At 43.5% G+C, this 16322-nt stretch overlaps 1 protein-coding gene and 1 pseudogene across 10 annotated transcripts in view; both read right to left on the reverse strand.

Moving 5' to 3' along the window:
* Nucleotides 1-595: 595 nt before the first annotated feature.
* Nucleotides 596-16322, reverse strand: part of PHF8 (PHD finger protein 8) — a 109208-nt gene continuing 93481 nt past the window's right edge. For all 10 annotated transcript variants that reach the window (XM_005593667.4, XM_005593661.4, XM_074029848.1 and 7 more), the window contains 4 exons: nt 8715-8824; nt 4094-4430; nt 3074-3158; nt 596-1971 (listed from right to left, as the gene is read on the reverse strand). In XM_005593667.4, the coding sequence (XP_005593724.1) occupies nt 1893-1971; nt 3074-3158; nt 4094-4430; nt 8715-8824 (611 nt within the window). In that variant the 3' untranslated portion in view covers nt 596-1892. The remainder of the gene's footprint in view (nt 1972-3073; nt 3159-4093; nt 4431-8714; nt 8825-16322) is intronic.
* LOC123571380 (small ribosomal subunit protein uS14-like) lies at nt 8318-8631 on the reverse strand (annotated as a pseudogene).

The raw sequence follows: 16322 nt of genomic DNA on the forward strand, positions 1-16322 counted from the left end.
CTGGAACCAGGTTGGTCCCAGAATTTTCATGTATGATACAGGAAGGTTACTTTGTTTCTTTGCTGGTAGGATGAGGGTGTTGGTGAGGATGAAATGAATCAATAAAGCATTAAGAGTAGTGCCTGGCACAAGAAAACAAGTGCGATAATTGTGAAAACAAGCTCTGATAATTATATTCTTCCAACCCTTGTACTGGCCCTAAGCACAGTAATTAAGTCCAGATTATACAACAAGTGCATGTCTTCCATGCAGGGAGAAGGAAAAAAAAAATCCCACATTCACAGAAAGAGGACACACTTGCAAAAGCAGTCTCTGGAAAGCCCTCCCACTGAACTTGTCAGACCCCTTTGAATTATTGCACCCTTTCTTTTCTGCTCACTCTGCTTCTGATGATCTACTTCAGGTGTGTGAAGTGTGTCCTTCCTGAGGGTGGGAATACCCTTCCCACTTCAAGCATAAGGCTGACCACCAGGGAAATGCCCACCAATAACTTGCTGAGGGAGAGACAAAGGAGTACAAGGAGAAGGCAGCACTCCTGGACCCTGCACCACACCACCACCCACACCACAAAAAAAAAGAATGCCAAGCAAAGCAATTGCCAAGATAAATCACTTTTATCTCTATAGGAAAGGGAGGATCTAAAAAAAATATAAATTACATTAGTAACACAACATAAGAAAAAGACAGGGGCAAAAACAACAGAGAAGTGTGAATGATGCTACTCTAACCTATTTATAAAAAGGCCCTGCATCAGAAATTCACAATCCTACCCACTTCTAAAAATATATTTAGACATGTACAGAAGCGGTGGGCTTGTTTCTATATTTTTTTTTGTAAAAATATATTAAAGGTGAATAGAAATCCTCTCTCCCTTCCCCCTATCCAGCCCCTAGCTAGGAATTGGAGATCAGAGGTAACTATCTCACGGTGTTCTAAACCTTGATTACTAAACACTCCCAACCCCTCCCCAACTCACTTCACTGAGAACCTGAAACATTAAAAAAAAACAAAAACAAAGACATCAGCCTCTTTGGAAAAGCATAACTCTGAGGGTAAACTTGCTTTTCATTGGAAACAACACAAAACAACAAACAGGGGGCTCCAAGAACCCAACTAAGCTAAATGAAACCCAGTCAAATGGAGGCTGGGTTTCAGCTCCACAGAAAACTTCTAACAAAGAAACAGAGGGAAAGGGCCGGAATCAGGGGGATTTGCTAGCAATTAGCTGCCTTTGAAAGATCAAGAGGGGGTGTTAATGGACAAAAGGGCTGGGGACCTGATGTTGGTTACAGCAGTCACCGCATAGTCAGGCAGTTGCCTATACAGCGACAGAGGCTTCTCTTGCCCTCCCCTCACTACCCTCTGCTGCCTTGAAATCCCCAAAGTAAGCAAAGCTGGGTAGAAACAGAGGGGAGGGGAGTAGGGACTCATGTGCTGGGGGGAGGTAGCCAGGCTTTCTGCCTTTGGTGTGACTAGATGGAGAACTGCTTGGCCCCTGGGGTCCCCAAGGTAGAGAAAGCAAATGGGCTAAAGGAACCCCTGATTCCAAGGAAGGAAAGTAGAGGCAGGGCTACGGAGAAAAGAAAGACAAACTGGAGATACAAAGATGACGAAGGAAGCCTCACAAATTCCCTGTGGCCTGCATGGTAGCTGTTAAATTCCCCAGCAGCACTGGGCAAGCTGGGGTGAGGTTGGAGTGGGTGGTACAGGTGGAGAGGGCAAGGGTACACTCCACTTGGGCAGTGCCAAATGGAGGTGGGGGGGATGTTCTCCATCGAGTCCAGATTGCCAGTGAGGCAAGGCGGTGGGAGGTGGGGGCACTGTCTGGACAATGGAGATAATCCACGAAGGAAGGACAGGGGAAGGGAGGATCGGATGGATGGTCTGCTCCTTCACGGATGGGCGTCTCTTCTCTTCAACTTGGGCTCGTGAATGGCCTGTCTGCATTCTGCTTGAACGATGACCTGTCGTCTGGAAGTGCAAAGGCCCAGGAGTGAAGATGTGAGTCCTGAGGTCTTCTTCAGACCAAGACCTCAGGTGGAGAAAGAAGCATGAAAAGTTCCCGATGGAGGACCCAGGTGTGGGCCGTCCCGCCACACCCTCCATAATGTCCAGGCTGTGCTCTGTGGTATAGGCGGAGCAAGCAAGCTGTAGGGCCAGGGTTATCTGCGTCAGTGGCAGGTGCTTTCAGGTTTCTGGGAGATGGTTTTCCACCTGCCAGGGCCCAGCCACAGCCACAGCCACGTGGATAATGTTCTACATGATTTCAAAATCCAGGCAAATCCCTGGAGCTCACCCTAAAACAAGTGGCCTCATGTGTAGCCAGCTAAAAGTAGCTTCCTCCAACAGGCTACAAAGCCATGGTCAAAGGCTTGGGCATCTGACCTCTCCCTACCTTGACAAGTGATAGGAATCACCTTTCTTCCGAAAGGTAAGTGAAGTTGGCGTTTCTAGGCCACTTCTGGAAATGGCCCACAGTGGGGCAGGAAGGAGGCTCTAGGCCTTCCTCTTCATTTCCATGAAGCTTTTGGCAAGAGGGGGCAGAGACCACAGCCTTCTCCCATGAGCAAGTCTGGAGATGGGGCATGTCCACTGGACTGGGGAAATGGGGCAAACAGAATGGGTGGAGGTGGGCAGGCTTCCGGATATAGGGCTAGAGTTGCAGAAAGTGTCAAGCACTGGGATTCCCACTTCATGGCTCAGGCTCCTTCACACCTCTCCTCATCTGCCTTCCAGCTCTAGGAGCGGATCAAGAGTAAAGAACAGACAAGGCAGGTGACAGGGGAGTGGTTTGGACGAGTAGAAAAGAGGGTTCTAGTCAGCTGGAAACCTCTCCCATTTACCTGCTACTCAGAGGCATGGAGAAGGCAGGCAGGATGCTCTAGTGAAAGTGGGGAAGGGAGCTAGGAGGAGTCGGTGGAGGGGTCCGTGCCTTTGGTAAGTCCCAAGAAAGCAGGACAATGCACCTCAGCACCTTGTCCGGGGCAGATAGGATCCAGGAATGCCCCGAGAGTTGACAATGGAGAAGGCAATGGGGGTAAAGGGGTGAGGGGTGGGACACAGGAGGGCTCACAGAAGTAGTTTGCCATTTCTGTGGATTTTCAGGATACGGCCGAGTCTCTGCTTTGCTGTGGCCAGGCCCTTTTTGGGACGCTTTCCTGTGGGAGAAGGGAAAAGTAAGCAAGGGCTTTGGCAAGGGCTTCAACACCAAATCTGGCACCAACTGCCCTCAGGCCACCTCCTCTTCCTGTTTCTCTACCCACAAAGTTTCTCCATCCTTTGACCATATTGGGCAGGAAGCCCTCCTTAACTACTTCCAACCAACATTACATGCTTTGACTCTTCCTTCTATGACCCCCTGTAGCAGCAAGAGACTCCCTGATTACAGTTTGTCTGGTTCTTTTTCTCCACTGATTACTCTGGTCCCAATCATTTTCCTTCCAAGATCCTGCAGGGAGGTAAATGTGCTTCCACACCCTCTTATCCTACCCACCAGGACTGGACAAGTGCCTGGTTAGTGATTAGAGCTCAGTGTCCCTGAAGTTGCCGTCCCTAGGGCCTTGCTTCATTAGAAACTCTCATCTTCATCAGCCTTCAACATCACACCAACCTCCGTGCCCTTGAGCTGCATACTCTAGGGACTGGGCTTTGAGGACCAAAGTGAGGGAAAGGAAGGCCTGAGTCCCCTGACTCTTTGTTGTCTCTGTCTCCCCACATTAAATCCCCTCCCATGTCCTATTTGACTGCCTCTGTATTTGATCAGTTCATCTCCTCCCTCTCTACTCCCTCTGGCAGAGCCCCAGGTACTCTTCCTGCTTGCCTGAACTTGTATATGTGCCTCCTCCCTAGAGTTCCCATCTCTAGCCCACCCTCTACCTCCTTCTGGCCACCAGAAGGATCTTTCAAAACTAAAACCTGATCTTGTCTGTACTTCAAATCAGTCAACATCTCTCCATGGCCCATAAGATCAAATCCAAGCACCTTAGGTTGGCCTTCAGTGTCCCTCCCTGGTATTGTCATCTACTAGAGCACTTAGGATTTAGGGCAGGTGGCTTTAAGATCCTTTGGTTCTACAACCACATGGCCGTTGTACCTTGTCCTGCCTGATTGCTCTGGGAGCCAACTGAAGGGCGCCGCTGCGTCAAGAAGACACCGGGGGCCATAGGTGTGGTGCTGCGGTTTGCCTGGGCCATGCCAAAGGCATTGGGACGAGCCGTGTACTCATGGTCAGCGAGACTTCCTGACAGGGCCTCTTGTTTAGGCTCAGGAGGAGGCAGGGGTGAGGAGGAGGTGACAAGCTGTGGTGTGGCAGCCACAGTGGGGGCTGGTACTGTCAGACTGAGATTGGAGTCTTGAGGGCGAGGCTGTTCTACCTCCTTCAGCAAAGGCTTCTTCTTGATATATTTCTTCTTTTGGGCCTTCTGTAGCTCCTGAAACACAAGCCAAGTAGGATGAGATTCAGGAGTGAAAAAAAGAAGAAAAGTTCCCAGGAAAGGAACTAACTAGACAATGGCCAATATGGTTGTGCAACCTGCCACCCTCTCCCTTACCTGTACCAAGTCTAGCCTGGATGTACACACAGCACGTAACAGGCCTTCCAATACCTGAGATCATCTCTTTGTTACTATCCATCCTCAAGTCACTGCTGTCACATTTTAGTACAGTGCCAAGAGAGCTGTAAATGAATTTGGAGACTAGGATTTTGGTCCTAGTGTTGCCACTAATGAGGTAGACCTTGGACACATCTAATCATAATAACTAAATTTACATTAGCAGCTGAGACACTTTATATACTTTATCTCATTTAATTCTCATAACAGCCCTAAGAAGAAAAAATCCTAATTTTACATGTGAGAAAATGGAGGTACAGGGGTATTAAGTAACTTGAGCCCAAAGCCTCACAGCTGAAAAGTAGTTGGGACCAGTATTTAAAACCAGGTCTATCTGAAGAGACACCTTGCAAACTTCTCAAAATGGAAAATCTGAGCATAGAAAGATTAGAAAGATTATTAGCTTTGGAGTGAGATAAATCTGGTTCAAATCCAGGCTTGTGTTCCCTAAATTGGATGACTATGGTCAAACTGACTAACCTTTCTGAATCTCCGCTGCCTCATCTATAAAACAGGTAAATATCTGCTTTTTAGGGTTTTTGAAAAGATTAAATGATGACATAAAAATACACAGCACATAGTAGATATTCAACAAGTAGTTACTTATTATTCTATCTTCATCTCTTATAATGGCTTCTCTTCCCCTTGCTGGTCTTTTTCTTTTAACAGAGGGCTTGACAATCCTCCAGGTCACTGGGTCTAAAAACCTCACTTTGGGGATGGGAATGACAAATGAGTTGTGTCACTTCTCCCAATACCTTGTATCTCAACCATCCAGTGCCCTACGGATCTACCATCCACTGCATAGTGGACATTTGTATAGTGGGCATCTGGAGCCCTGAGAACCTGGAAAGGTGGTGCTGAGAGCATGTAAATAACTTCACCTTCTGAAATGCTACACAGCCACACAAACCAACTCAGTGATTACATTTTTTTGCCTTCTCTTGGCAACACGAGCCTACTCCTGCCTTCGAAGATCTGACAGGCTGTGGCTACCACAGGCATTTCTTGGGTACAAGAATAATAATATTAGTAATACATGCCAACCACTCTTCTATAATTACTCATTTAATACTCGTAAAAACCCAAGAAGTAAGAATTATAACCCCATTTGAAGGATGAAGAAACTGGCACAGAGAGGCTAAGTCATTTCCCTAAGGTTACAGGACTAGTAAGTGGCCAAACTGGGATTCACATCCAAGCCATTTGGCTTCAGAATCTCTTCCCTCAGCCACAATGCTATTCTACCCGTACCAGGAACTGCATTTCTGTCCCTTTTTCTCTCACTTAAACTCAGAATTACCTCTTCATATCTAGATCACTAGCCTAAATTTTGCTACCTTTGCTGCCAATCTCTTTCATATATAATTTATCCAGATACCCCCACAGACAACTAGACCATCTTATGACAGAACCACTTTCACCTTGCCAATCCCCTTGCTCAAAAGGCTGTTAGCAGATTCCCGCCCATGTTCAAACTCCCTGGCCTGACATTCATGATCTTCCACAGTCTGGCTGTTTACACTTAGCCAACTCATAATAATGATGAAAAGCTAACAGGCCTATAGTACTTACTCCATACCAACTGCCATTCTAAAAGAGCTTGTACATACATTACCTCATTTAATCCTAAAATGAAGTCTATGAGGAAACGAGGTAAAGAGAAATCAACTTGCCCAAGTGGTAGAACTCTTATGTAATTTAAATCCAAGCAGGCTGACTCTAGAATCCATTCTTATATCCATTACTTATTTTCACTAACTCCCCAACATGAAGTCTCTAATAGAGAAAGATCTGTTTCTTTCATTCATTCATTCATTCATTCATTCATTCATTCACTCACTCACCCCAATACTGACTAAACACACTTTCTGACCATAGTGGGGATACCAAGTTAAATTAAATATATTCCCACTCTTGAAGTATTCATGGTTTAGTAAGAAACAACAAAACATTCATTTATGATTGTAAGTACCACGAGAGAATGCTGTAGAAGCATATAGAAAAAGGCCTCTGAAATAAAGTGGTGGTAGGTAGTATGAAGGGCTGTTAGGTAAGGCATCTGAGAGGGTATGATTCTCAATGGGTAAAAGGAACATCTTTTGTAAAGGCACAAAACCATGAGACAATCTGATATACTCACTGAGGGGACTATGAGTATTACAGTGCAGTATGGCTGTATAAAGGGTGTGCATGAGGGGCTGGAAGGAGGTCAGGGAGATGACTAGAGACCAAATCAAGAGGGTTTTAGGAGGGCTTTGTGTGCTATACCAAGGAATTCCCTTCTTCTAGAATGCCTCCCTGGCCCATACCAGAAACTTAGCTTGCAAAGCCCTTCCCCAGTTTCAAAACCTCTTCTTTGAGGTAATCTCTGATCATCCCAAACAGAATTCAGCTCCTTAAAAGGCACTAAGAGTAATTTTCACACCTTTACTTAATTTACGTTTATATAAAACAGTAGAACCCCCTTTTTCAAATGACAGCTTACACTGTATTGGGATATACATAAGAGAGAGAAGTTCTGGTCAAAGAAGATTGCCAAAGATTTAAATATTATTTAAATACGATGTAATGACTACACTACGTGAGCATGTATTTAAATAGAAAGTAGTATGAACTTTGAAGTTAGAGGATATGAGTTTGAATTGTCTCCTCCATTTACTGTCTGTATTATCCTGAGTCACTTAATGAGAACCTCATTTTCTTCATCTATAAAATGATGAAAATATCACCTGTTGAACAGGGCTATTGGGCAGATTACATTACACATTGTATACGGAAGCAACTAACAAAGCAGATGCTTAATAGCGCTCTAAGCTATAGGATATGGGATTAGAAGCTAACGGGATATTGATAGCGAGAGAACCAGAAAATTCACCTCCAAAGGCTCCTAAGCACATTACACACATAAAAGAACTTTTAGCTGTTAATGCTAGGTGAACTTGATTCTTTTTTTTTTTTTTTTTTTTTTTTTTTGAGACGGAGTCTCGCTCTGCCACCCAGGCTGGAGTGCAGTGGCCGGATCTCAGCTCACTGCAGGCTCCGCCTCCCGGGTTCACGCAATTCTCCTGCCTCAGCCTCCCCAGTAGCTGGGACTACAGGCGCCCGCCATCTCGCCCGGCTAGTTTTTTGTATTTTTTAGTACAGACGGGGTTTCACCGTGTCAGCCAGGATGGTCTCGATCTCCTGACCTCGTGATCCGCCCGCCTCGGCCTCCCAAAGTGCTGGGATTACAGGCTTGAGCCACCGCGCCCGGCCTAGGTGAACTTGATTCTAGTGAAGATCACTCTTTAGGACAAAAAAAATATTAGTGGGTGAAGATTAAGATAATATTATTTCATAAAGAGGACAAGAAAAATTTCTAATCAACCAAATTACAATACTGGTGGGTGGCTGAGAACTTGAGTGTACTCAGCTGAGTTACCCCCTCAGGGCTTCATATGAGAGCAAAGGATGGATCTGGTCCTTCTCATCTGAGAGGTTTTCACACACAAAAAAGGTAAGTGATATCCGCAAGGGTTTTTCTCTGGCCTAATATTTTCTTTCATCCTAAATCAAGTCAACTGTGTAACCTGTGGAAGTAGCTTATCATTGAGTTGGGATAAGAGGGATTTAAGAGGGGGCTGGGATACTGCCAAGGATAAAGATCAAAGGTTACTCAATCCCCACTGAGACAAAGGTAGGATCCTATCAGCCTGCAGGTCTAAGTGTTGAGGCTCTAAGTCAAACTGCTATTTTTTTTTTCTTTTTTTTTTTTTTGGTTTTTTCAATGTTTATTTTATGTACAAAGAACTATCATGGTTTTTCATTGAGTAGATGCTTTGGATAATCCTTTGAAGGAAGATCATTTAGTCCAACTTAATGAAACCGATATCCTTCGCGTACTGACGGAAACACTGGCGGCACATATTGAGGCCATTATTTCCGGATCAGACTGTGCCGGTTTGAACACATGCGACAAGAGCGAGAACCCTGGCCGAATTTTCGCGGGTGGCTCCAGTACAGCTGCTGGTGACCCATCTTGCTCTCAGAAGTGCAACAAGGTAAAAGGAAGGAGACCAAACTGCTATTAGTTGCAGGGTGACCTGGGGTGTCAGCACCTACCTGCTGGGCCAGCTTTGCAGCTGCTGCAGCCAAACCTGTCTCAATAGAGGCTACCCGGGTCCCCTCACGCACAGGGCGGTCTTGCTTCGGCAGAGTTGGGGTCACACGGGCTGCAGGGGAAACAGGATGAGAAGGTGTCACTAAGACACTTATCTGAATGCTAGCCATATTCCCTACCTACAAGCTCTCCAAAGGTGGTCTCATTGGTCTTCCTGCTTCTAGCTTTTTATGAAGCCAGATTTTGCTTGCCATCACATAAGAAACTAATTCACAAATGCTCAAAGCACACACTGATTAAACGGTAAAAGTGAACCTCCCAGAGCGGGGGAAAAAAGTGAACCTCCTTTGCCTGGGCATGATGGTTAATGCCTGTAATCCCAATGCTCTGGGAGGCTGAGGTGGGACCCTGTCACTACAAAAATTTAAAAAGTTAGCCAGGTGTGGTGGCATGCACCTGTAGTCCCAGCTACTTGGGAGGCTGAAGTGGGAGGACTGCTTGAACCCAGGAGTTTGAGGTTACAGCGAGCTACGACTGTACCACTGCACTCTAGCCTGGGCAACAGAGTGAGACTCTGTCTCTAAAAATAAAACAATAAGCCAGGCCAGGTGCAGTAGCTCACACCTGTAATCCCAGCATTTTGGGAGGCTGAGGCAGGTGGATCACTTGTGGCCAGGAGTTCGAGACCAGCCTGGCCAACATGGCAAAACTTCATCTCTACTAAAAATACAAAAATTATCCGGGCATGGTGGTGTACACCTGTAGTCCCAGCTACTCAGGAGGCTGAGGCATGAGAATTGCTTGAGCCTGGAAGGCAGAGATTGCAGTGAGCAGAGACTGCGTCACTGCACTCCAGCCTCGGCAACAGAGTGAAACTCTGTCTTAAATAATAATAATAATAAAATAAATCAATAATAAAAATAAAAAGTTAATCTCCCTGAACTGGCATTTAAGTTTGTCCCATATTCTGCTTCTGGCCCACTTACCTCTCCAACCTTATTTCCACATCCATATTCTCAGCTTCTCCAGACGGATGGCTTCCTTATTATATCTCCAGAGTGTGTACAGCTCATCCTCTCTCCCTATGCTTTCATCCTCACCATCCACACTACCTAGAGTACTATATTCCTTTTTGTCTGCCTATTCAAAACCTACCCATTCTTTAAGGTAAGCTGAAATCAATCTCCTACACAAAACCTCTTTGGTTCCATTGATCTTTTTCCTCTGAACTTATGATCTGTACAAATTACTTGATACATAGCACATACCACCTTGTCTCATTCTCTAATGCTGATGTGTTACTCTGTCTACCAACCAGGCTATGAGTTCCTGAAGAGGATCACCCTCTTGCATGACTCTTTTATAATGCCTTACCAACCTGAAATAAAAAAATACTCATCCCACCATTTCAAAAGGAAGTATGTTTCAGGATAACCAAACAGCCCCAAATGATGAGAGATAGCTCTTCTTTACAGAAGAAAGCCAGCTACTAAATGTAGAAGGAATGACAGAATTAGAAAATCACAAGCTGGCAAGTCCTAATGAAACAACTGATTCTAGGGAATTGGATATTCACACAGCACCAAAATATTACCTCACAGATTACCTGCTCACCTCAAGAAGAAAAAACTTATAATGAGGCCAAGAGATTACCACTTTAAGTATGAACTTTACTGTCACTAATAGTGAGAAAGCACAACACAACTTCACGCACCTCTTGATGAGAAGCAATAGGAAATTCACATCACCTGAGTAGTTGTTTTGTTGAAGAGCTAAAATATAGCAAGCCATTCATATTACTTTCAGTGTTTAGGAAACAGGTATAGAAAAACAAGTTAAATGACACCAGAAGAAAACAAGCAGACATTCTACAAGATAAACTGGCTTAGTCTCTTTAAAAAGACAATGTCACAAGTAAGCAGACAAATCTAGAAGGTAGGACAGGACAATTACACCAGTGTCAACAACAGATCAATAGCACAGAACAAAAAAGGGGAGTGTTCTCTAGATTGAGAGGGTTAAAAGGCATGACATTCAAATGCCACATGGACCCTGTTTAGACCCTGATTTAAACAAATCTAATATTAAAAACACCTTTTCATGGTTTGACAATTTAGGAAATTTGATTATGGACTTAGAATCGGATAACAAAGAATTATCAAATTATTGTTAGTTTTGTTACGTATAATAACAGGTTGTAAGGTTTTGTGAGAAAATGTCCATTTTTTAGAAATACATACTGAAAAACTTGGGGGGAAATGGCATAACTGGGGTTTGCTTTCAAGCAAAGAAAAAAATTTTAAAAACAAGATAGTGATAAATGAAGCCAATATGGCAATATATCAATAACTGTTCATTCTCACTGGTGGATATATAGGAGCTCAATCAACTCTTCTTATTTTTTGAGACGGAGTCTTGCTTTGTCACCAAAGACTAGAGTGCAGTGGGGTGATCTCAGCTCACTGCAACCTCCACCTCCCAGGTTCAAGCGACTCTCCTGCCTCAGCCTCCTGAGTAGCTGGGATTACAGGCATGCACCACCATGCCCGGCTAATTTTTGTACTTTTAGTAGAAATGGGGTTTCACCATGTTGGCCAGGCTGGTCTTGAACTCCTAACCTCAAGTGATCCACCCACCTCAGCCTCCCAAAGTGCTGGGATTACAGGCATGAGCCACCATGCCCAGTCTTACTGTATTTTTAAAGAAAAAAATCTAATGTCACAGAAAAAAGATGTAGTGGTGTTGCTGACCTAGATTCAAACTCCTTGGTTAGCTATTGCTATTATAAAGGAGAATTTCTGGATAAGCAGTATGCAGATTCTAGAACAAGAAATTTGGAAGGCTGAAATTCTTTCTTTAAAGGTAACATTTGTTTAAAACATGATCTGAAGCAAATTTACCAAATGTTGATGCATAATTTTCAGTCATGGATACTTGGATATCTTTTATATTGTTCTCTATAGTTTTGTATGTGTGGTGGTTTTAAAACATGACCCCAAATCCTATGACACCTTTCCTACGGATAGGTGGGTCTGTGCCCCACTCTTGAATCTAAGCAGGCTTATTTGTAACCTATAGAATATGGTATAAATGACACTATATGACTTTTGAGGCTAGGTCAGTAAAGGTAATTTCAGTTTCCACACTGCTTGTTGGAACACTCATGCTTCTAGCAATCTGAACCGCCATGTAAAAAGTTTGATTGCCTTGAGGCTGCTGGGCAGTGAGGAAGCTAGTCACATGGAGAGGCCACATGTTGGCACTTTCAGTCTTGTGTGTCCTCCCAGACCAGGCATCAAACATGTAAGTGAAAGAGACTTCAGATAACTCAAACTCTTGGCCAACAAGTCACCCCCAGCCTTCAGTTTTTCCAGCTGAGACCCCAGACTTCGTGCAGTAGAGATAAGTTGTCGCCATTGTGCCATTTCCAAATTCCCGACCCACACAAATACATGAACATAAGAAAATGCTGGTTGTTTTAAGCTGGGGATAAAGGAACCTCCTTGATTAGACCTGGGTTTTGGGAGGGGAAAAAACCTATAAAAGATATTTTGTGTAAACAGTTGGGGAAATTTGGTTATGAATTGGGTATCTGAAGATCTTAGGGAATTATTACTAACTTTGGTAAGTATAAAAAAAAGTAGTGTGGTTACACTGGGGAATGGTGGATGTCCTTAATTTTTTTGAGATGGAGTCTTACACTGTCACGCAGTGGCGTGATCTCTACTCATTGCAACCTCCACCTCCTGGGTTCGAGTGATTCTTCTGCCTCAGCCTCCCAAGTAGCTGGGATAATAGGCACCCACCACCAGGCCCGGCTGATTTTTTGTATTTTTAGTAGAGATAGGGTTTCACCACGTTGGCCAGGCTAGTCTTGAACTCCTGACCTCAAATGATCCGCCCACCTCGGTGTGCCAAAGTGCTGGGATGACAGGCGTGAACCACCGCACCTGGCCAGATGTCCTTATTCTTAGGAGATACTAAATTATTAAAGGGTAAAATATGTTATGATGACTGTACATTACTTTGAAGTGGCTCAGCAAAAACTGTAGATAGCCAGATAGATATAGAAAGATGAATCAAGCAACTACAGCAAAATGTTACAACTATAGAATCTGGGTATTCAGACTATGGGTATTCACGTGCTATCGCTTCTACTTTTATGGCTCACGCCTGTAATCCCAGCACTTTGAGAGGCTGAGGTGGGCGGATCACCTGAGGTCAGGAGTTCGAGACCAGTCTGACCAACATGGAGAAACCCCGTCTATACTAAAAATACAAAAAATTAGCCGGGCCTGGTGGTGGGTGCCTGTTATCCCAGCTACTTGGGAGGCAGAGGGAGGAGAATCGCTTGAACCCAGGAGGTGGAGGTTGTGGTGAGCTGAGATCGTGCCACTGCACTCCAACCTGGACAAGAGCGAAACGACGTCTCAAAAAATAAAAAAATACAATACGATAAAATAAAATAAAACTGTCAATACACTTTGGGACGCCGAGGTGAGCAGATCACCCGAGGTCAGGAGTTTGAGACCAGGCTGGTCAACATGGTGAAACCCTGTCTCTACTAAAAATACAAAAAAAATTAGCCAGGTGTGGTAGCACGTGCCTGTAATCCCAGCTACTCGGGAAGCTTAGGCAGGAAAATCACTTGAACCTAGAGGGCGGAGGTTGCAGTGAGCTGAGATTGCGTCACTGCACTCCAACCTGGGCGACAGAGTGAGACTCTGTCTCAAAAAATAAAATAAAATAGTCATACTAACAAATTTTAAATAATGAACAAGACTAAGAAATTATAATAACCAAATGCAGTGTGTAATCCTTGAACGGATTCTGGTTTAAGTAAGCCAATTACAAAACATATTTTTGGTGCAACTGGGGGAAATTTGAATAAGTACATGGTACTGGATAATATTAAGAAATAAATATTACTTTGCTTAGATATAATGGTACTGTGGTTATGGAAAAAATATCATTCAATGCATATTTAAGTATTTAAGATGAGATGTTATGATGGGTGATATCAGTAAAAATGGCAAAGTAAGGACCTCTAAGAATTCACTCCCCAATAAAAACAACAAAAAAACTAGCAAAAATTGTCAGGATAAATTTTTTCAGAACTCGAAATTAACAAAAGGCTTGCAGAAACCTGGAAAGCACGTGATTCAAGAAAAACAGCTGAATCTCAGTAAGAACAATGAGCTTCGTGCATTTTAACTTGCCCTAGACACATCTACCTTGCCCCAGCTTAGTGAACGCCTTGAAAAATAGCAGCCCACGTTCCCAGCAATGTAGTGAGCAGAAAGGAGCTAGAGCTTTCTTTCAAAGCCTAGTACTAAAAGCCTCTCCCTCCCTGGGGGGTGTTTTAAAAAATGTTTAAAGGCATGTGCTTAATGTCATAGCTGTTTAAGGTGATGGATAAGAGTTGTGACAAACAACAGATTAACCCAAATGGTTAAAAAAAGCTAAGGAACGAGATGTCCATAAAGAATCTGACAAGTTCTCATACATTTCTGCAAATTAGAAGACCACATGCATGTGTTGGGGCTGTAAGACTTGAGAAGGCCCTAAGCATGCACCTCTGACTTTGAGGTGGTACACAAATAGAAGTGAAGGCTACCACAGAGTTGTAAACTGCCTGGCTGACTGAAGGCATGCTCCAACATGCACACAGAGAGCCCCTCAGCAAGCACTGGGAGACTCACTGGTTCCAGGCATTTCAAGAAAACTGTGCCCAATCATGAGACATCTACTAAGCTAAATGAGTAGAGACATCAGTGGGCACACACACACAAGTTTACAGACTTTACAGAATTAGTTCAGAAAAGCCACTAAACAAAATACAACTACAACAAAAAGAGTGTTCTCTGAGGAGCAGAGAGGAGAAAATCTGATTTTCAGAGTTGCCACAGCATTTAAAATGTACAGTTTAACAAAAAATTACAAGACATACAAAGAAATAAAGTATAGCCATTCACCAAAAAAAAAAAAAAAAAAAATCAATCAGTGGAAACTGTCCCTGACTTCCTAGACAAAGTTGGAGTTACTAGACAAGGACTTTAAATCAGCTATTTTAAATGCTTTCAAAGGCTAGAGGAGACCATGTCTAACGAACTACAGGAAAGTATGAGAATGATGTCTCACCAAACAGAGAATACCAATAGAGACAGAAATTATAAAAAGAAACCAAATAGATACTTTGGAGTTGAAAAGTAAAATAACTGAAATGCAAACTGCACTAGAGGGTTTCAACAGCAGATTTGAGCAGGTAGAAGGAAGAATGACTGACTTTGAAGATAAGTCAATTGAGATTATCCAGTCTGATGAGCACACACAAAAAGAGAATCAAGAAAAGTGAACAGAGCCAAAGGGATCTGAAGGACACCCATTCGAAGACATAACAACTAAAAACTTTCCAAATTTGATGAAAAACAATCTATACATTTAAGAGCTCAACAAACTCCAAGGTGGACAAATTTAAAAGGCTACACATCATAACTCAAACCAAAGACAGCAACAGAAATTTTTTTTTTTTTTTTTTTTAAAAGATGGAGTCTTGCTCCATTACCCAGGCTGGAGTGCAGTGGCGCAATCTCAGCTCATTGCAAGCTCCGCCTCCCAGGTTAACGCCATTCTCCTGCCTCAGCCTCCCAAGTAGCTGGGACTACAGGCAGCCGCCACCACGCCCAGGTAATTTTTTTCTATTTTTAGTAGAGATGGGGTTTCACCGTGTTACCCAGGATGGTCTCGATCTCCTGACTGACCTCGTGATCCACCTGCCTCGACCTCCCAAAGTGCTGGGATTACAGGCTTGAGCCACCGTGCCCAGCCGACAACAACAGAATTTTGAAAGCAGCAAGGCAGAAGTTGACTCACAACATAAACTGATTTCTTTATCATCAGAAACCATGGAGGTTAGAAGACAGTGGGAAGACATATTATAAGTGCTAAAAGAAAAACTATCAATCAAGAATTCTAGATCCAGCAAAACTATCCTTCAAAAATGAAGAAATCAAGATATTCCTAGATAAATAAACACAAATAGTTTGACACTAGTAGACCTGTCCTATAAGAAATGCTAAAGGGCCAGGCGTGGTGGCTCATGCCTGTAATCCCAGCACTTTGGGAGGCCGAGGTGGGAGTATCACAAGGTCAAGAGTTCGAGATCAGCCTGGCCAACACAGTGAAACCCGTCTCTACTAAGAATACAAAAAATTAGCCAGGTGTGGTGGCGGGCACCTGTATTCCCAGCTATATGGTAGCCGAGATCATGCCATTGCACTCCAGCCCGGGCGACAGTGCGAGACTCTGTCTCAGGGAAAAAAAAAAAAAAAAAGGAATGTTAAAGGGAAACCTTCAGGTAGAAAGGAAAGGACACTAGACAATTGAGTCTACATGAAGAAATAAAGAGCACTGGTAACTACATAGGTATATTTAAAAGACATTATCAACATATTTTTGTAACTTTTTCTATCTGGATTAACAGACAATTACATAAAGCAATTACTATGTTCATGAACACAATGTACAAAGATGTAATTTGTGACAGTAATAGCATAAAGGAGAAGGGTAATGGAGCTATATAGCAGGCAAGCTTTTGTGTAGTATTGAAA

Source organism: Macaca fascicularis, chromosome X, assembly GCF_037993035.2.
Source record: "Macaca fascicularis isolate 582-1 chromosome X, T2T-MFA8v1.1".
Taxonomy (NCBI): Eukaryota; Metazoa; Chordata; class Mammalia; order Primates; family Cercopithecidae; genus Macaca; species Macaca fascicularis.